We start from the raw sequence: 20915 nt of genomic DNA on the forward strand, positions 1-20915 counted from the left end.
GCTCTCCGGGCTTTAGAGACAGCAGAGGCCGGGGGGGGGGGGGGGGGGGGGGCAGGACGCAGCCGCAGGGCAAGCCCCCTCCCCCAGCCAACTTCCTTAAATGAAGAGCACCGGGGGCCCGCAGAGGCAGCTTTCCACCGGGAAAAGTCCGCCATCTACCTCCTTTTCCGTTTTATACACAGGAATTCTTACTGCACTGGCAGTCCCAAGGTTTCACAACTAGGGACGCCAGTCTGCGGCACAGGCAAGCACATGGTAGTTCGCCTGTGGTCCAGCAAACGCTGGTTTTTGCTTCACAGAGCCACCCTCACCACCCAATCATGGCTTTGACACTGTAAACATTTACCCTGTTTCATGTTTACCTGTAGGTGCATGTCTTCACTCCCTGACTAAAGTGTGGTATAGCTTGCCTCAGTTTTTCTCATCTACAAAATGGTAATAATCCCCAGGGTGTCCCTAGGATTACAAGTTAATATATAGAGAGAAGGACCGAGTACACATACAGCAAACATTTCCAACCCTCCATTATTTTATCAACCCCAGTATTCCACGTAAGGGTCAGGGGCAAAAAATTCATTTAAAATTATATGCCCTAGCTGGTGTGGCTCAGTAGAGTGAGTACCGGCCTGTGAACCAAAGGGTCGCTGGTCCGATTCCCAGGGCACATGCCTGGGTTGCGAGCCATGTCCCCAGTAGGGGGCGCGCGAAAGGCAACCGCATCAGGATGTTCCTTTCCCTCCGTTTAAAATAAATACAATCTTTAAAAAAATAAGATTACAGAAGAATCACAGCAAAGTAAGATATCTTGGACCTCCAAGGAAGTGTTGTTCTGAAGTAAACCATTGCAAAACTGGGAAGAGAGAAGAGAGAATGTTGTGTACCTTCAATGAAAAATTGGGGGTTAAGAGCCATAAAACTGTTGTATCAGAATTTTACAGTAAACGATCTTCGGTAAAGTCCAAAACAGAAAACTAGCTGACATTCCAACTGCCTAATATTCAAGTTTCCCTAGTGCCGTAATAATACACTTTTTTTTTTAAAGTTACTATCCTATTCCTACACCTCACACCTTTTTCAGGCACAAGGTCTTGTGGGAGATCCCACTCCTAAACCCTGGTCAAGTACTAGAACACTTCTGACTTTCACGCATTTTTCTACACTGTTATTAGGCTAACATATCTCCACTGAATCTATATATATATTTCTTAACTAATGTTTAAAGCTCTCACTTCACCACCAACCTGCCCATATATGAGATGGGGGGAGGGGGAGAAGAGTGCATGCCAAGTAGGGATTAACAGAAAAGGAGGGCTGGAGCTCTGATTCTATGGTAACTTCCTGGAGTACTAAAACTCAGTCATAACTGATGAAATGGTAAACTTCATTGTAAATTTCAAGAAAAGGAAACTGCTGATATGGTTGGTAGAGTGTTGTTAACAGGTGATAGCTCTTGAAGTTAATTATTGCTGATTCTGTTCATATGGCCTAAAAAAGGAGGGGAGGAGACACTGGATACAATGAAGCTTCCTATTTCAGGCTGGTCAAATTAGAAAGTCAGATCTGAGTAGGTCTGATCTGGGCATCTAGTTATTTAACCTTTTCAAGCCTGTTTTCTCATCTGTCAAATGCAAACAGCAGTAATATCTAACAAGCTTGCTATAAGAATAAAGGTAAGTGAAAACCATTTATAAGCTCTTCTTTGTTATTATCCTGTGCCCCTAGCAACAATCCTAAATGTCATTCTAAACTAGTAATCTGCCCTGGCCAGCATAGCTCAGTGGATTGAGCACTGGCTGAGAACCAAAGAGTCACAGGTTCAATTCCCAGTCAGGGCACATGTCTGGGTTGCAGGCCAGGTCCCCAATGGGGACCACACAAGAGGCAACCACACATTGATGTTTCTCTCTCTCTTTCTCCCTCCCTTCCCCTCTCTAAAAATAAATAGAATCTTTAAAAAATAAAAAATAAACTAGCAATCTAATTTAGAATTGTTTCCATCCTATTAAAATGCTCAGTTGGAGGCTTCTTTCCCCAAAAGACTTTTCTTACTAGTCAAACCCAGTAAATACCATACTGCCAAGTAAAGTGAAAGGTTAGAGGAACTTCCATTATTTCTAGAACACTCTCAATATATCCTACCATTACTACTCCTGCCCATTTTATTCTGACTACTTTATTCAAAGGCAGTCCCTTAAAAGAAGTAACTTGAACCTATTCACTTACCCACCTCCTTAAATTAAGATCTATATAGTGCAAAACACCAGGAGAAGCCTATTTGGCAATACTGTACAATTCCCATTTTATTATTAACAATTTTCATTATACTGTATCCTCCAGGGACTGGGTTTGACACTCCATAAACATTATTCATAGTAAAGGACAAGAAGGAAATCTTCATTAATAGAGTCCTTACGAGGCACAGACCTTCAATAAATAAGGTACCACTAGTTCCAAAACCCAACATTAATAACCCAAAACATCTGCTGAAATAGCAGATTGGGTATTTCCTGCATCAGTCTGTACTAGCAAATGACCAGAAACCACCACAATGTCCATCAATATGAGACTTGTTAAATTAGGACATATCTATACATATGTACCCAACAAAATGTATGAGATGGTCCTATATGCTGGTGTGAAAAAAAGTTCAAAAAAAATTTAAAAAGCAAATTGCAGAACATGTAAAGTATATCATTTGTATAAAATACGTACTTACATTCTTTTTTTAAATGTTTATCTTATTAAGATGCTTATTTTTTTGTATCACTTACTGATTTTTTAAAGATTTTATTTATTTATTATTAGAGAGGAAAAGCGGGGAGAAAGAGAAAGAGAGAGAAACATCAATGTGCGGTTGCTGGGGGTCATGGCCTGCAACCCAGGCATGTACCCTGACTGGAAATCGAACCTGCAATGCTTTGGTTCGCAGCCCGCGCTCAATCCACTGAGCTACACCAGCCAGGGCCAGTACTTACATTCTTGTACACTTGCATATACATGATACTTTTAGAAGGATATACAACAAACTGCTAACAGTAATTGTTAGAGATGGCTGAGGTGCAAGAATGGAGAAAAGATTTAACCTTTTAATGTAACATTTTGTGTATCTTTTGAATTTTGTGACATATATACCTATACAAAAAATACTGTTTCCATCTTTAGGTTTGATTTTTGGAATCTACATGGCAATATTAAATTGGTCATTTTCAGATTTTATTTATCCACAACTGCCAGTTTCAGGAGCCCCCTAATTACTAAAAATCCTGTATCAGAAATATATTCTAGGATACCACAGAGTTTTGAACAAATCAAGGCTAAGAGAAAGTTTGCATACAGATGCTTTTTTGATTTCAATTAAAACTGGTACTCTAACTTAATCTCAGTCAACTTTGCCTTTCTTCTTTAGAAACCAAACTTCTTAAGTGACATTTATTAAACACTTACTATGTACCTAACACTGTGCTAAGTACTTTACATATTTGATGATTTTTATAAGATGAAAATTTGTTCCTTTCCAATTTTTTGGAATACATTTTGTACAGAAAGCTTTTTCCAAATTTATTGTTGATATTATTTAGGATTCCCAAAGATGAAATATAACTGAGTCAAAAGATTTAAAGTATTTTTTAAAGCAGACAACTTATTTTTCTAGAAGAAAATTCTTATTCATTAGTGACTACCCCTTTTATCTCTGATTACCTATTTTCCACCATATATAGGGAGGGCAAAACACAGTTTATTCTTGTATTATTATTTATTTATTAATTATTATATTATTTGTATTATTATTGGTATTATTTCATATCCTTACTTATATCTTTTAGGTAATGATGGCTGGTAATTTAACCAACGATCAATGAAAGTAGATTCTTGCCCTGGCTGGTGTGGTTCAATGTATTAAGGACCAGCCTTCGGAACGAAGGATGGCTTGTTCGTTTCTGGTCAGGGCACATGCCTGGGTTGCAGCCCTGGTCCCCAATAGGGGGTGCTCAAGAGTCAACCACACACTGATGTTTCTTTCCCTCTTTCTCTCTAAAAATAAATAAAATCTTCCAAAAATAAAATAAAATCTTACTCTACCTTCACAGTCTGAAACTGAAATTTGTAAAAACAGATCAAAATATTGTATTATCAATATAAATATTTTAAGCTTTAAAAAAATGTTGTCATTTTATGATTCCCTACTGTGACTCAGTTTTTCAGCTACCAGATAAAATGGCTTCTGCTGTACACATATATGTGCAGATTAATTCCCCCCTCACAGAAAAAATTTAAGCCCACCTGAGAACATTACAGCAGAGTATAATATAGGGAAGGTAATATTATATTAAGCTGGATTTGAAAATTGTCCCAAACTTATTTCCCCTGTAACCTTCAGCAAGTTAACCAAATCTCACTTCCCTCATCTAAAAATGAAGAATTAAAATTAAACCTGCCTCACAGAATTTTGAGGATTAAATAACAATTCACATTAAAAGTATTCAGCATGGTCCTGGACAGATAACTCAGTTGATTAGAGCATTGTCCCAATATGCCAAAGTTGCAGGTTTGATCCCCAGTCAGGACACATGCAAGAAATCAACCAAGAAATACAGAAATTAGGTAGAACAACAAATTGATGTCTGTCTCTGTCCCTCCGTCTCTCTGTTCCTTCCTCTCTCAAATCAATACATTTTTTTAAATGCACCCGGCACATGTTAAGTGCCAAGTGCACTACCAACAAAAGACATATATATTCTCAGCGCTTACTAAAAACAAGGTATCAATTTCAAAATTGAGTAATTTAAGTATTATCTCAAAGATAATTCAATGGAACACTGGAAGTAATGGCAGCATTATGCAGAGTACGGCATTATTTCCTAGTGATCATTAACCGGAGTATACCAGAACATCTTAGCATTTTGAATGCCCATTCAAAAGCCTATGGTCTCTCCCATTTGAATCAGGCTCTCCAGGGTCCAGATATATATTTATACATAATATACCTTTTAGTTTTAGTTTTAAATATAACTTTTTAGTTTTTATGTATATATTTATATATTTAAAGATCCTCAGTCATTTTTAAAAAGTACTAAAGGTTCAAGCTGTCAAAAGGAAAAAAGTTCCCCAAGTGTCTGATATAAAGACTGAAGAACTGTTAAGATAAAATGATAAAATTACTGATGCTTTAATAAGAGATTACCAAATTGTACTTACTCAACTGCTAAAATATCACTAGAAAGACTTGGGCAGATTAAAGTATCAGTTACCAAATAACCAAAATAAATTCGATGGAATGCTTGTGAGAAGTACTTATAAACAGATTGCAGTATTTCCAGGTTTTTCCTGTTCAAATACTCAGGCGTGCAGGCATAAATCAAACCATAATCTCACCTCCCTGCAAGTGTCACTCCCACTGCCACTGGAGTTGTCTTTGTATTAAAGAGAACAGTAATACATATCTCGTCAGCATTACATTTCTAACTTCACCTTCATGCATTTAGCTTGGACAGTTTTTAATATGCTTCCAAAGCAGGGTGTCTCAACCTTAGCACTATTGACATTTTGACACAGATAATTCTTAGGGAGAGGTAGTGCACACAGGAAGTCCAGTGCATTTTAAGATGTTCAGCATTATCGCTGGTCATTACCCACTAGGTGCCACTAGAACTCCACTTTACTCCAATTGTGACAACCAAAATGTTTCTAGACAAAGCCAAATTATCCTTTGGGGAGAAGCGGAGAAATCACTCCGAATTGAGTACTATTGCTTTACTGAATGTTTTTCCTTCCTCTCTCGAGACAATTTTCTCTTTTCTTAATGAGTTATCTCCATTTCTTCCTACAGGACAAAGTGAACAGACCCAAAAAAAGGACTGGCTGGTTTTTTATTGTAGAAAGGAACAATGATGTTAAGTAGCACAAGTACTCCTCACCTAGCTATGAGCAACATATTGATAGAAGTAGGTGTGAATGCCCATTCAAGCACTTACCAGTGTGGTCTTGAGCAAGTCACTTATCCTCTCCAAATCTGTTTCCTCATCTGCAAAATGGGAATAACAATATCTACTTTGCAGAGTTGCTGTATTAGAAATAACTTAAGTAAAATACTACTGTGCCTGACGTGTACTAGAACTGCAAGGACAACTATTACTCTATTATTACCATAAATGGTGACAGCATGGGAGGACATCATATACCCTCGGCAGTGCTTACACCAGAATGCACTCCAACTGCACTGTGCATTAGAGCCACCTGTGGTAGTTTTTAAAAATTGAAGATACCCAGATTCCACCCTCCAAGAGGAACAGGAACAATGCTGAAAAACACTTGTGATTTTTTAATATTATGCTAGAGTCGGATGTATTTTTATGCTGTTGTAAAACCCTGCAGCATTCTCAAATACAAAGCAAGTCATAAAAGTAATTGAACCACATAAATGTTTTACCATAGAGAACAAAAACTACATTGCAATAATGACATTTAACAGTTTATTTTGAAGGTCATTTTAAAAACAAAATTAAAGACAATCTGAGAAAAAATTGCACATAATACACTCATTAAATAAGTATGGTGATTAAATCAAAATAAGGGAAATATGTTTTCTTCTGCAACTCCAGTAACAAGGTGTTGTCCTGAAGGTTCTTATACTTTCAAAATGGTTGTGCGGGTGGGGGGGAATCATGGCAATTAAAGCTGCCTCTTAATCATGTAAATCTATAGTAGAAACCAAATTTTTCTGTTCTTCCCAGTAAGTCAGTTTCGATCTTCAAACTGTGCCTTGTTTTTTAAAAGATATGATGCTAGAAATTCAATGGGATTTGGTGGTCTGTAAAGGAAAAGAAATCCAAAATTTAGAAATTTATATTCTAGATGTGTTCATTTAAATATAATTTCATAATAAAAATACGTCTTTTTTTTTTAATTTTCCAAGTCTTTTTTTTTTTAAAGATTTTATTTATTTTTAGGGAGGGAAGGAAGGGGGGGAGGGGGAGAGAAAAAGAGAGAGAGAGAGAGAGAGAGAGAGAGAGAGAGAGAGAGGGAGAGAGAGGGAGAGAGAGAGAGAAGCATCAATGTGCGGTTGCTGGGGGTTATGTCCTGCAACCCAGGAATGTACCCTGGCTGGGAATCGAACCTGGGACACTTTGGTTCCCAGCCCGCGCTCAATCCACTGAGCTACACCAGCCAGGGCTAAAATACATCTTTTAAAATTTAATTTTCTTTTTACACTCAAAGGCCACTTGTAGTGTAATAAATATAGTAAATGATAGGCAAGCAGGCTGGCCAACAGTGTAGTTTAAAGGGATTAATATTGCTGTATGAATGAAATCTGCTTATGAACTCAATTCTAAAACACAAGTTTCAAAAATGCACTAAAAGGGAATGATGATTATGCCGGGGGAAAATGACTTGAAGGGATCACAAGTGAGGGTGCTGGGGTGCCGGCAGTATTTTGTTTCTTGATCTGAATGCAGCTCACATAGGCATGCTTGGTTTCTGAAAAGTCATCAAGCTGTACATACACCTGTAACATTCTTAATTTTCTGTACAAGTACTGTCCTTCAATAAGAATTCAAAAACAATATAAAAAAATGGCTCTAGCATCACCATGACATTTAGATTAACTCCCTAAGTGACTAATCAAAGGAAGCAGTATTCATTTGAACAGATTCTGTTTTCTTTTTAAAAAGTCATTTCTGCCCTGGCTGATGTGGCTCAGTGGACTGGGTGCCAGTCTGTGAAATGAAAGGTTTGATTCCCAGTCAGGGCACATGCCTGGGTTGCAGGCCATCTCCCAGTTGGGACTTGTAAGAGGCAACCAATCGATGTGTCTCACACACATCAATGTTTCTCTCCCTCTCTTTCTCCCTTCCTTCTCTTCTCTCTGAAAATAAATAAAACCTTAAAAAAAAAGAAGTGACTTCTATTTTTCTTCAAATAATTGCAATCAATTGAAATCAATTCTAATACTGCCACCACACAGCACACCTGAGAAGTTAAACATATTTTAAAATTAAAGGGGCCCTGGCCAGGCAGCTTGATTAGAGCATTATCCCAACACGGCAAGGTTGCAGGTTCGATCCCCAGTCAGGGCACATACAATAATCAACCAAGGAATACACAAATGGAACAACCGTGTGTCTCTCTCCCCCCTTCCTCTCTCTAAATTTTAAAAAACTAAAATTAAGGGTGTTATTGAATATTTATCACTTTTACATAAATTATTCTTGCCGAGAAAACAAATCCAAAGATGAAAAGTGGAAAAAATACCTTTTTAGCCCTACAAGGAGAAGACATATTGAGAATCAATTCATAGTGATCTCCAAATATTCCTTTAGTACTTTAAATAAGCTTTTAACTGGCTAACATAGACAACATTTTTCAAGAGTAATTAGATAAATCATTTTGCCAGACTCTTTACTTAAAAATTGTATTTACTAAGAGCATATTCCTTAAAACTATAAAATTTTTTCTTCTAGCATGTCAAGTAATATCAAGATTTCTAATTACTAGACTTTTTTAAAGAACAAAAACATAAAAAGATGTCCATATTTCATCTCTCAGTAGTATAGCTATAAATAATAAATCCTATTTTATAAATATAAAACAAATATTCAATGTTTATCATAATTTTACATAAAGAAATTAATATACTATTCTAAATCAATAACTCACCCTAAGTATAAGGCATAACTCCATCAAGTTCCTTATCAAGTTATATTGGGTTTGCTAATATTCATTACTATTCTTTGACTTAAACATAATGTGTACCTAATAAACGATGACTAATGTTACTTACAAAAAAAAGCTTATGGGATTTGCTTACACAAAAATAATTTAGGTAGAATTGCTGGGGAACTGTATGCACAGAAAAGAGAAAAATCATAATCCTGTTAATAAAGAAATGTAAATCAAAACAATTTGGCAAAAAATGTTTATAACACTCATGCTGTTGAGGCTATGATAACATTGGAAGACTTTTAATAATAAACTTTTGGACATAAGTATGATACTACGTGTCAGATACCATAATGGTAGTCATGTCCTTTGAACTAGCAAACCACTCTTGGGAATTTACCATAGGAAAGTAATTAAATGAAAACAAAAGAGGTATTAAAAAAACAGATAAACTGCCTGGTGACCTATAATAACAAAGGAAACTGAATTGAAATTTCCAACAACGAGAAAATGGCTATTTTAATTGTGGTACTACTATAATTTAAATTATAATCATGAAGTCTATGCAAAGATATACAAAAAGATTTATGTTATTAACTTAAGTAGAAAAGAAATGTAAGATTACCTATACACTGCCCTTGCTGGGTGCCTCAGTTGGTTGGAGAGTTGTCCCCACACACCAAAAAAAAGTTGTAAGTTTGATCCCCATCCGGGGCTCATATAGGAGGCAAGCAATTGATGTTTCTGTCTCACATTAATGTTTCTCTCTCTCCCTTCCTCTCTAAGAAAACATATTCTTGCCCATATTCTTGTGGCTCAGTGGATTGTCAACCTGTGAACCAAAAGGTCACTGGTTCAATTCCCCATCAGGGCACATGCCTAGATTGCCAGGGCAGGTCCCCAGCTATGGTGTGCAAGTGGCAACTAATCAATCCATGTTTCTTTCACACATGGATGTTTCTCATCCTCTCTCCCTCCATTCCCCTCTCTCTAAAAATAAATAAATAAAATCTTTTTTAAAAAATCCTTGGGTGAGGATTAAAAAAATTACACATATATTATGATTATTAATCTTTATGACAAGGCATATATATGATCAAAGGTCTCACAGGAAAAAAAATGAAAGTATCTGAACTGAGATTATGACTGACTTTAAAAATACCTTTAACATCCATGAATTCTTTACAGAGGAAAAAAACTACATATAGCGAACGATATTTCAGTTAGAAAAGCCTGTATTTTGCTTTCTCTGGTAACTCCTCTGCAGACGCTCTCTTACCTTTCCTTTGCAAGCACAGCAAGCCCCTGTAATAAGATAGGCACAACAGTCTGATCCAGGTAGGCACGCGTTGGCAAAGACTGGAGATCCACTTTCTGTTTTGATGACTTTTCTGCATTAATCTTCTCATTTTCCACTATCCTCTATTGAATTCAAAAAACATGCATGAATATTACAAATACTTATTTTGAGTGCTAAACAAAAGTTAATGAAAACACGACACTAATAGAAAAGGCAAACCAATGACTAAAAACTAGTATTGAACTGCAAATCCTCTGCCAAAATAAAATCAAACCCAACTCTAAATTTCACTCAGGCCTGTTCTCTCTGAGAGCACCATGATATCTTTCTTTTAATGTCATATGTCCAGATCCTACTCTTTCTAACTTTCCCCTCTGCCCTTTTAGAACTAAATACAAGTCCTCCTTTTCTTCACGAGAATGCCTTCTTGCAGTGTGCTTCCAAAAATCTGGACACGACACTGTAGCACTGAATTACAGTGAGAAAGCTAGTCCTATTTCAATTCTTTCATCGCAGATAATATCAAGGACCAAGTTTCAGTTTGGTGCTAATATGTCTTTAACACTTCTGTTAACACTTGCTTAACTCTTTCAACACAGAGGGCAAGCCTCAGCCTCAGGGCCTTCCATTGGCAATAGAATCCAGCTAAAATACAATGTCGGGCACAAATAATGCCCCCTTTTTTTTATCATGAACTTTTATTACAAAATCATAAACATGTAATTCTGTAACATAACAATATCACACTCAAGCATACCAGATGACATTTTAGGTGAAATGTTCAAATTAAAACTATAAATTATTACGCCTATATTATTACCCCTAACAGCCACACTCAAGCAGGCATTACTTCTGCCAGACCCTGTATATTAAGCACTATTTTATATTCAGTTTTCATTTTTATAGTTACCCTCTATCTGAGAATACATTTTTCATTTATGTTTCTTTTTTAAATAAATGCATCTATGATTTTTTAAAGTAAATAAAGAAAAAATAGTATGTAAAAAGTAGCAAAAAAAAAAAAGGGAAAATGACCAGCATGGAATGATAACGACAGTGAGGCCGACATGATGTTCAGGAGACAGTGACTTAGACACATCACTCCTGGGAACCCCCACATCTGGGGCCTTTCACATGTTCATCTGACATCCAGAGTGCCAAAAGCTAGTGAAAATTTTGCCCTCTTTTGAAAATTTACCATTTTAGAAATGTAGAAATAAGTAGCCATCTAAAACACAAAACAATATTAAGAGCACTTCCATTTAAATAAACTTCTGCTCCAAACATACTCAAACTGAATATAAATAAATAACAACAAACACTTTCCTATATTATTTTTTAAATTTTATAAAAAGGGAAAAATACCCTTAATCATATACCTACATAATATATACCATGGTTTCCAAGGACACTTCCCATAACTCTGTCAGGCAACTATTCTAGGTTTGGTTATAATTTTTCAATCTAATTTGGGGGACCTAATAAGAAAATCTTCTATACCTAATTAATGTATAAAATAGCTATTTGTTTGCCCTTCCGTTACTTACTGGTCATTACTAAATTTCAACAGATAATACCTTGTTGGGAACCACCCTGCCTGGTTTCAGAAGCTGTAAACCCCCCATGGCTAAGGCTGAAAGAGCAACCTTCTTACCATAAGCCACTAAGGAGACAAAGTTTATCTCCCTGGCAAGAGATAAAAAAGCTTCTGCTCCTTTTTCTTCACCCTGCCTGGCCCCCAATGCTTGATGGGTTAGCCAATGACAGGTAAGATTCCCCAAGGGGGGAACTACCTAAAACAGGCATAGTCACTGGAAGGCCCCAGGGAAGGACTTGGGAGGCTATAGCAAAAGGTGGTGATGGACCCTCACCCCTCAGCTTTGACATAGCCTGAGTCCTCACTCTGTCTGCAAGAAGTCTCTTAATCTCTTGGCTGCCTTACTTACCCTGCCTGACTTAAGCCTGAAACAATGATAAAGGGCGGTGAAGCCCTGGGGGGGGGGGGGGGGGGGCGGGTCCCCAGGTGATCAGGCCTAAGAAAGAATGCATAAAATCCTGTGAAACCTGCTTTGCTAAGGATGTTCTCCATTAAATGATAAGGGTCTGAGCAGGAATTAAGTTTGTTTCCCCAAGTTTTGTAGCCCTTTAGCTAACAGACCCTGACTCACAATAAGCCCTTGTAGTTCTTTGTATGCTATCTATTGTTTGATCCTTACTGCCTGACAATGATTAATGAGCTTTACCTGTATTCCTGTGCAAAATGAACCCAATAAAAGCCCATCAAGGAAAAGGTTCCTGGCCCTTCCCACTTGAGATGGGCCACCTTTCCTCCCCAAGCAGATCATGTCTTGGCAGACTTATTCTCATCTGTGGTGGCTGGAGGTGGGGAGGGTTGGGGGTCCTGAGGGCAGGGCCCCCCCACAATACCTGACAAACTAGTCGGTTACATAACATTCCAATCATTGCCTTCAATAAGAAATAGCAATGCCTAAGCAATTCCTTTAAATCCTATAATAAACTCCTTGACCAAATCCTCTCATTTGTTTCATTCAAATATTTACTGAATATTCACTATGTGCCAAACTGCTCTAGTTAATTTTAGTTGTCAAAATCTTGTATTAATCTAAAAATACATACATCTCCAAACTACTATAATACATAAACTATTAACAGTATAGAACAAAGATCACACAAAGAGGAAGATGAGGTGAGCCTATGACTGCCCAACCCCTGTTTCCTGCCTTGAGAACTTAACAGGATGCAGTGCAGGAAAAGGAAACCAAAGCAGAACCCCAAAATTCAGGGAGATTAACCCATCTAGCATGTGCATGGCAGAGTACTGAAGAAGAGTCCCATGGAGAAGAGACAGCTGCACAGAGAGGAAAGGGCTGCACAATAAGACACTAAAGAGACTGCCTTCCAGCCTTCCAGTGAGTACCTGTCAACCTGTCGGTGCACAGGTGTGAGGGAACTACCCAAGGTCAGGGAAAAAACTGCATGGAAGGAGCAGAAGGAACAATCCCTGGCACTAACACCTATGTACTTCACTCACAGCCAGGAGTACTTCATGTTTCTGTGACCTAGAATGGGAAAACCTCATAATACACGAAGCATTGAGTAGAATACAGAAGAAGACGAAATAAAGTCTAAACCAAAGGCTGGTCTGGTCCCACTTAACGAAGCTCAAACCTCAAAAGGAGCAAATTGTTTCCAGCCCTGGTTGGTGTGGCTCAGTGGACTGAGCACTGGGCGGCGAACCAAGAGATCGCCAATTCAATCCCCAGTCAGGGTTTGATTCCCAGCCAGGGAACATGCCTGGGTTGTGCGCCAGGTTCCCACATGCGGATGAGTGAGAGGCAACCATTTGCATACTGATGTTCCTCTCCCTCTTTCTCCCTCCCTCTAAAAGTAAATAAATAAAATATTTTTACAAAATTGTTTCCAAGCAACTTAAGTCCTAGGACAAAGTTCAATGTTTGAGGCCCTGACCCAGTAGCTCAGTTGGTTAGAGCATCATTCTCACACACCAAGGTTGTGAGTTTGATCCCTAGTCAGGGCACATACAAGAATCAACCAATGAATGCATAAATGGGTGGAGCAACAAATTGATGTGATGTTTCTCTCATTCACTCTCCCTGATGAGCTACTGAATAAAAATTTTCTTTAAAAAATGTTTGAAGGAATACAAAAACAAGTACCCAATGAGGTAAAATTGACACTGCAAGGCAACAAAGAAGAAGGAAAATACTACTGTAATAAGGAGAAAAATCAATCCACAGAAAACCCAGAAATGCCACAAATGATAGAACAGGCAATTTCAGTAAACCAGTTATTATATCCCCTATGTTCGAGAATATACAAGACAGCACAAATAAGTTAAACAAAATACTTGAAAATAATTTGAAGTAATATTGGCTGAAACTTTTTGAAATTTCATGAAAACAATAAACCTACAGAGCCGAAAACTCCATAAATCTTAAGCACAAGAAACATAAACATTTTTTAAAGTACACAAGGGTACATCATAATCAAATAAGTTGATTTTAAATAATCAAATTATTTAAATCTGTAATAAAATGTTAAAAGTACCAAGAAAAAAGGCATTCAGTATGAAAAAGCAAAGAAAGGAATGATAGCAGACTTCTTGTCAAAAGAAATGTCAGTGAGAAAACGAACAAATCTACACCTAGCAAAAATACCTCAGAAACAAAGACCAAATAAATGACCTTTTCAGACATTCAGAAGCTTAAAGAATTCCTTATCAGCAGACCTGAACTACTAGAAATGTTCAAGGAAACCCTTCAGGTGGAAGGAAAATAATAACAGATGGAATATGGGCCCAATGAAGAGCCCAGAAATTGTGAGTAGGTAAATGTGAAATATTCCTTTTTCTTACTGTTTAAGTGTATTTAAGGATAACTAACTTTTTAAAGAAAAAATAAAAATAATGAATTGTAAGGCTTATAACATATATAAAAGTAAAATATGATAATAACAGAACAAAGGCCAGAAGAGAGGAACTGAAAAATTACTCTTTTAAGATTCTTATACTATAAATAAAAAATATATACTACCACTTGGAGGTAAATTGTGCTAAATTAAACTTGCACAGTACAAACCCTAAAGCAAACATCTAAAAAAAATTGTAACTAAAAGGCAAAAAAGGCAATCAAATGTAATCATAAGGGGAAAAGCAACAGCAGTAACTGTAGAAGAGTGGTTTCCAGACTTTCATATCTCACAAACAAGTAAATCAGAAATAAAATAATACAATAAATGAAGAAACTACCATAGGGTCAATTCTATTTTGCCAAGTAAAAACTTACACATAAACATAATTATTATTTTACTATCACCATTAGTTCATAAAAGAATAAGCATTTTAAAATTATACAGGTAGGAAGACCAATTACCAAATAATGTATCATTATTAAACATTTATTCCACTCTCATTTTTTTTTCTCACTTTACCATGGAAATTGGTTTTCTCAAATGTCTGCTTGAGGAAAAAGCATTTGGGTATCACTGCTCTACAATAATATGGCTCTGGCATCCTAGACAACCACCATCAAGGAAAGATTGTTGATGCCTAAAAAAAAAGTCTCTAATAACTAGAAAACAAAGTGGTATAGTATATCTTCACCCCATTCAGCAGAATAACTTCAACTAAAAATTGTATCAGAAAGAGATTCTCTTATCAGTATTGATATCAAAGCAACAAACTGGTATCAAAACAATCAACATTTCCAGCAATCTTATAGGAACAGAGTAACCACTCCACAGGCCCCCAAACTTCAGGAGTTAGTCAAGATAGGCAATACAATTTAATTGTATTTGAAAGTGTCAACCTGCCTAGGTCTAACACACAGCTCTCCACATAACCTCCTGGTAACCCTGGACAAGTTACTCAACTTCTCTGAGCCTTATAGGACTGAAGATACATGCAAATCACTTAGGAGTATGTCTGGCACATAGTAAAAAGGCTAAAGAAATATTAGCAGCTAGGCCCTGGCCAGGTACTCAGTTGGTCAGATCAACAACCCATACGCCAAGGCTGCAGGGCACAGGTCAGATCCCAGTTCAGGACACGTACAAGCCAAGAATCAGCCAATGAATGCATAAATAAGTAGAACAACAAATCGATGTTTCTTTTTTTCTCTCTCTTTCTCTCTCTCTCTCCTCTTTCTTTCTCTCTCCGGCCCCCCCCCCCCAAAATCAATAAGTAAAAATATGAAGAAAAAAAAGGAAATATTAGGAACTGTTACTATTATTACTGTCCCCGGAAATGCTCCTTCCCCCATGTATCCGACCTTAATCACCAGTAATGTATTTCTTTTTATAGTAAAAGGTATATATACATCTTCCAGAAGTCCCTGTTTTCCTAACCAATTCCACCCAGCTCTGGTTAATTAATTTGTTCCATCATTTATTCCTTCATTTACAAAGTAACTTCTACTTTTAGACAATAACCTTTTAGCATTTATATGAAAAAGCTCTATAAAAGTTGCCTTCTTTTTCATTTTTTTCTGAATTCAGACTTAAACATCTAAGGCAAAAAGTGTCTACTATGTATATTATAGCTTCCAATGGCACCTGACTAATGAACTCTGCAAAGAAATCAACATTTATTAAATACTGACTACACCAACACAATTCTGCTCCAAAGACAATGGGCTTCTTCATTTTAATATGCTGTTTCTCCAAAGCAATATCCCAACAGATGCATTAAGAGACACCAAGCAAAACGATTCACGTCTCCACTAGCAATGCATGCATGTTTCTTTATATCACTTTCACAACTTCAACCTCTTGACTCAAAATTAATTTGTATGTCTGAATACCCCGAGATGTTGGTACCGCTAATAAAACAAGCTCCCCATAATTTGCTAGTATTTGCTTCACGAAGATAAAGTTTTCCCTTGGGCAAAGCAACCTAATAAAAATGGATCCCAAGTTCCTCCAGCTCTTAAAAGACGCACAGAAACAGCTTTAGGAACTGGGTGAGTTACCTCGACGTTATCTGTGAGACCGTACTCAGAGTGAGGATTTTCCGAAACCTAGAAAACAAAACACAGGTCAAAGAGACATCGGCCACCCTTTCTCGCTGCACACCGCCACCATGAATCCAGGGCCTCCGGGTACCTGCGTCTGTCCCTCCAGCATCTGCTCTGACTCCATGGCGGACCCTGCAAGTCACAGTCCCCGGATACCAGTCTTGGAAAACAAGAACAACCATGTGTTACCCGGGAGATTTCAACACTACGCCGCCAGGACGGAGTCCAGAGAAGCCCCCGACCCCGCCCCTCACCCCCACCTGGGCGCGGGATCACCCCGAGTAGTAGAGAAGCAGGGAGAGACAGTCCACAACTGAGTGGCCGCATCAGGTCCAGAAGCTCCACGATCCCAAGAAGTGGTGAAAGGGGTAAAGGGAGCTGATTACCCGCGCCCGAGCCGTCCGTTCCTAAGAGCCCTGCAGCGCGCCACCAACTCCCAGCACAAACCGCTTCCGCCGTAAGTGATGGATGTCGCGCGACTAACGCGCTTGCGCAGAACTCCCCAGCGGGCCTAGGGTGAGGAATGTCCCTGAGGCGTCGGAAGTGTGTCTACCTGCTCTCTGCCTTTCGCTGAGTACCGTGGGCGAGGTCCGCCCACCCCGACTGCGAGAGAATCATTCCTCTACCCGCCCAGCCAGCGCGAGCGCCACTCCACGGCAGACCCACTGACAGCCCGGCTGGCAGGGTTGCGGCTGGCCAGCGCTCGGTGCTGCAGGAAAGCTTCTACCCAAGATTTTCCTCGCGGAACCGAAACCACTTGCTTGGTAGTTCTAACTAGAAAATCTCAGACCCAAGCTCAACAGTCTGCAAAAGAATGTCGGGGTTTCACTCTAAAGCCAAACGAAGCAGCAGTGTTTTGGGGTTTCGTGTTAGCCTTTATTCAAGTCCTTAAAGTTGTGAACATGCGATGTGGATGTTACCTTACGTTGGTATGGAAACTGGCAATATGCAAGGCTTTCCAAAACGTGATACTATTGGTAATATTGTTTTTGTAAAAAAAAATACAAAGGATAATTTGCGTCCACACAATTTATAAATAGTAGACAGAAACTAGTAAATCCGGTTGTCTTAATTTCAATAAATTCCATTTATTTTAATGCAATTTTAAGTAACAGTCGTTAAAGTTCCTGCCTTTGGCTCAATAATTTGTAGTTGCACTTTATAATGTGAAAACCTGAAAACTTCATCAAATATTTGGAGAGTAAATTGTTGCATGTCGACTGAATAGAATATCAACCATTCACAGTCATGACTCTAGAAATATGGAAATATTTACAATTATCACATTAAGGGTTCTTTAAGGTAGAAAACAACTTCATTTTGCTACTCTAAAAACTGCATGTATAAATATCTAGGGAAAATAAAATTTGTTTAGGAGCTACACTTGTGGGTATGTTTTTAAAGTTTTCTTTTATAATGTATACTTGATTAGGATTGTGATTGGTGACAGCTACCACATAGCACTTTGAGGATTTTTCACATAAAACTGATACAAAGATGCAAATGCACAGTAGAGGATACAGAAATTGAATGTAAACATAATAACTCAAATTAAGATTAAGTGCTTTTCAGGAATAACAGCAAATAAGACCAGAGAATAATCAGGGAAATTTAAGAGAATAGTTAAGTGCATTGTAATATTATAATATATCTACACATTTCCCAAAGATAGTAGGCACTCAAGACATATTACCAAATTCCAGACAGTAACTGCCATTTACGTTTTCTAAGTACTGACAGTAAAGTAGGAAGTTAGACTGCAAGCTCCTTTACAGCAAGGACGTTGTCTTTTATATCTTTAACCTTCACACAGTGCCTAGTACATTGCAGGTGCACAACATCAATTGAGTTGAGTTGATCCATAGTTGAAATTGAATATTTATATTTATACCTGACACTTCTGAAGACAAAAAAAAAGAAGACTGTAAAAATGATTACTGAAGGGAACAGCACAGAACTAAGTGTCAGCCAAGTTTCTTTAAACCTAAAGACGAATTACTAGTGTGGTATACAAAAAACTTCACCAAAATTTTTATTTACAATTTATTAATTGTAAGAGAAAACAAGACACTTCGGCAGAGAAGGAGGGCAGATTAAAAAAATGACAAATGATGTAAATGAATTACCAACATAGTAAGAGGAAGCATAAAGTTAAAGATACTGCAGAATGCCAAATTTTGATATGAATTAAAGATTCTAAAGAGGAGACCCTGGGAACCATGATTATGAGGGAATTTTCAATAATGTACTGTCTGAACAACTTGAAAAGACATTTAACTGTTATTTACACTTGTGTCAAACTGTGCAGTACTCTTATCTGCTTCTATTATGTCCTACTACGGTACTGAGCTCATTCTGCCTTCATTTTGTGTACAGGTAAACACAACTAGATTTTGAGCTCTTTGGAGACAAAGATCTTAACTATATTCATCTTTGTATTTGTTTGTTTCTTATATTCAGTAAACATATTTTTAAAAGGAGTGACTACATAGGGAAAGAAGCACTGGCACCAAAGTTCTACCCTAGACTTCCTGTCCTTCTTGGAGTTTTAAGGAAATAGTAAAGATTCTAGAACTAGAATTCTAGAATCTACAATAATAAAGAACACCTGTGCTTGACCTCCTTTTTACATACTTGGTGCAAATTCCATTTATAAAACATTAGCCAATTAGGCAGGCAACACCTATGTAGGAAAAATATAATGTGTGTAGTAGAGAAACACTTGATTTGGGTGTAAATATTAAAACCTGGTCCCTTCCCCTATTTGCCATGTGAAATTAACCAAAGAGTTTAACTCTTCTGAGTGTCACGTTTTTTCACATAAAATTAGGATGACAATGCTTACTTCATTGAGATGCTCAAATGAGGTAAGATAGATGAACTGCTTTGTAAACTTAAAGTACCTATTTTATCTATATCTACTTCAATATTGTAATGATATTCTCTCTCTTTTGTTGTTGCTTCTATTTTGTTTTTAGGAAATTTATGGAAAAGAAAGTGCTCAGAGAAATAAAGAACGTGATTCACCATGCGTGTGCATGCACACACACACACACAGATGTGTTTGCATCAATCTGTGGTCGAATTTATTGAGTGTAAATGGGCCCTTTGAGCAGTTTGTGGGGAGAGACATGAGCCACCTCTCAAGACGACCTACAAATATATATTCCAGATCCCATAAATCACTTTTCCAGGGAATATCTTTTGATGGCTAATATAGGGATACAATTGCTCCACCCATATTTCCTTTGTCTCCATTACCAAACCCATCCCCAGGCACCCTTACCACCACCCCCATCTCATCAGAAATAATGGTATATCAAGGAACATACAAAATAAGCTTTTTAAAGACGTGAATACAGTGCATTCTTTTGATTTTTATTGTCCAGACATGATTTCAGCAAATAAAAATGAAAAGGCTAAACTTATCATTTCCAATCTAAATTGTCAATTATTTCCTCCATTTCTCACAATAGGTTATATTTAGATTTTTTCTAAAATGTTTTAAATGATTTTAAATGTTTAAAAGTTGGTTTTACACTCAAAAGTTAAGAAAAAAAGTTGGTTTTATTATTTTTTTCAAGTCCAAATAACAAATTTATGTTTATAAATAAGTCATGGGTGAGTAAATAATAGGTACAATATATAACTTTTATATCTCAATTTTAAGATACTCAGAGCCACTCCATGTTAATTTATGTCGAAACCATTTCTCAAAAACAAACTTGGGCAGTAAAATAGAAACAGGTAGTTACACCACTTTACTTTTCTTCCTAGAAAGAGGTTTTTACGGCCTCTGGTCTGCCATCGGTATTTCACATTATCTCTTAGCCTCAGGGCTCCTGGGTGGGGCTGGTTCCAAAGAGGGCCTCCTCATGCCACCCCCCCCACCCGTGTAGTACTTGGTAGGGAAGTACTGCAGGAAGGGGGATTGGCTTTGCCCCAACCACTCAGAATTCCATTGTCTTATCTGGGCCTCAATTTCCCCACTGGACACCTGAGAGGGTTGTGAGGAAATCCAGTACCTCACGACACCTAAAATATGGCAGAACTGTGGCCTGGCTGTCTCCTAGGGGACTTCCTTCCTTTCCAGAAGCCCCCTCCACCATTCCCACCCTATTCCCATGGGAAAAATAAATTACTTAGGTTTTGTCAAAACTACCTGAAATGCCCTGGCTGGCATAGCTCAGTGGATTGAGCGCGGGCTGCAAACCAAAGCATTGCAGGTTTGATTCCCAGTCAGGGCACATGCTTGGGTTGCAGGCCATGGCCCCCAGCAACCTCTCTCTCTCTTTCTCCCTCCCTTCTCTCTCTAAAAAATAAATAAATAAAATCTTTAAAAAAAACCTGCCTGAAATTTCTGTAATTATTGAAACCACAAACTGATCATATACCACCTTAAT

At 37.6% G+C, this 20915-nt stretch overlaps 1 protein-coding gene across 2 annotated transcripts; it reads right to left on the minus strand.

Annotated features, from left to right (window-relative positions):
- Positions 1-6456: 6456 nt before the first annotated feature.
- DPY30 (dpy-30 histone methyltransferase complex regulatory subunit) lies at positions 6457-17018 on the minus strand. Of its 2 annotated transcripts, none has more exons than XM_028515645.2 (5): positions 16899-17018; positions 16601-16672; positions 16468-16515; positions 9938-10080; positions 6457-6808 (listed from the first exon to the last, which is right to left on the minus strand). In XM_028515645.2, exons 2-5 carry the CDS (start codon positions 16634-16636, stop codon positions 6736-6738), a joined length of 300 nt encoding a protein of 99 aa, XP_028371446.1. In that variant the 5' UTR covers positions 16637-16672; positions 16899-17018; the 3' UTR covers positions 6457-6735. The 2 variants fall into 2 exon arrangements, with proteins under 2 accessions (XP_028371446.1, XP_028371447.1); XM_028515646.1 differs by having other exon boundaries at positions 16773-16916.
- Between the last annotated feature and the right edge of the window lie 3897 nt (positions 17019-20915).

Source organism: Phyllostomus discolor, chromosome 6 (assembly GCF_004126475.2).
Source record: "Phyllostomus discolor isolate MPI-MPIP mPhyDis1 chromosome 6, mPhyDis1.pri.v3, whole genome shotgun sequence".
In the NCBI taxonomy this organism is placed as follows: Eukaryota; Metazoa; Chordata; class Mammalia; order Chiroptera; family Phyllostomidae; genus Phyllostomus; species Phyllostomus discolor.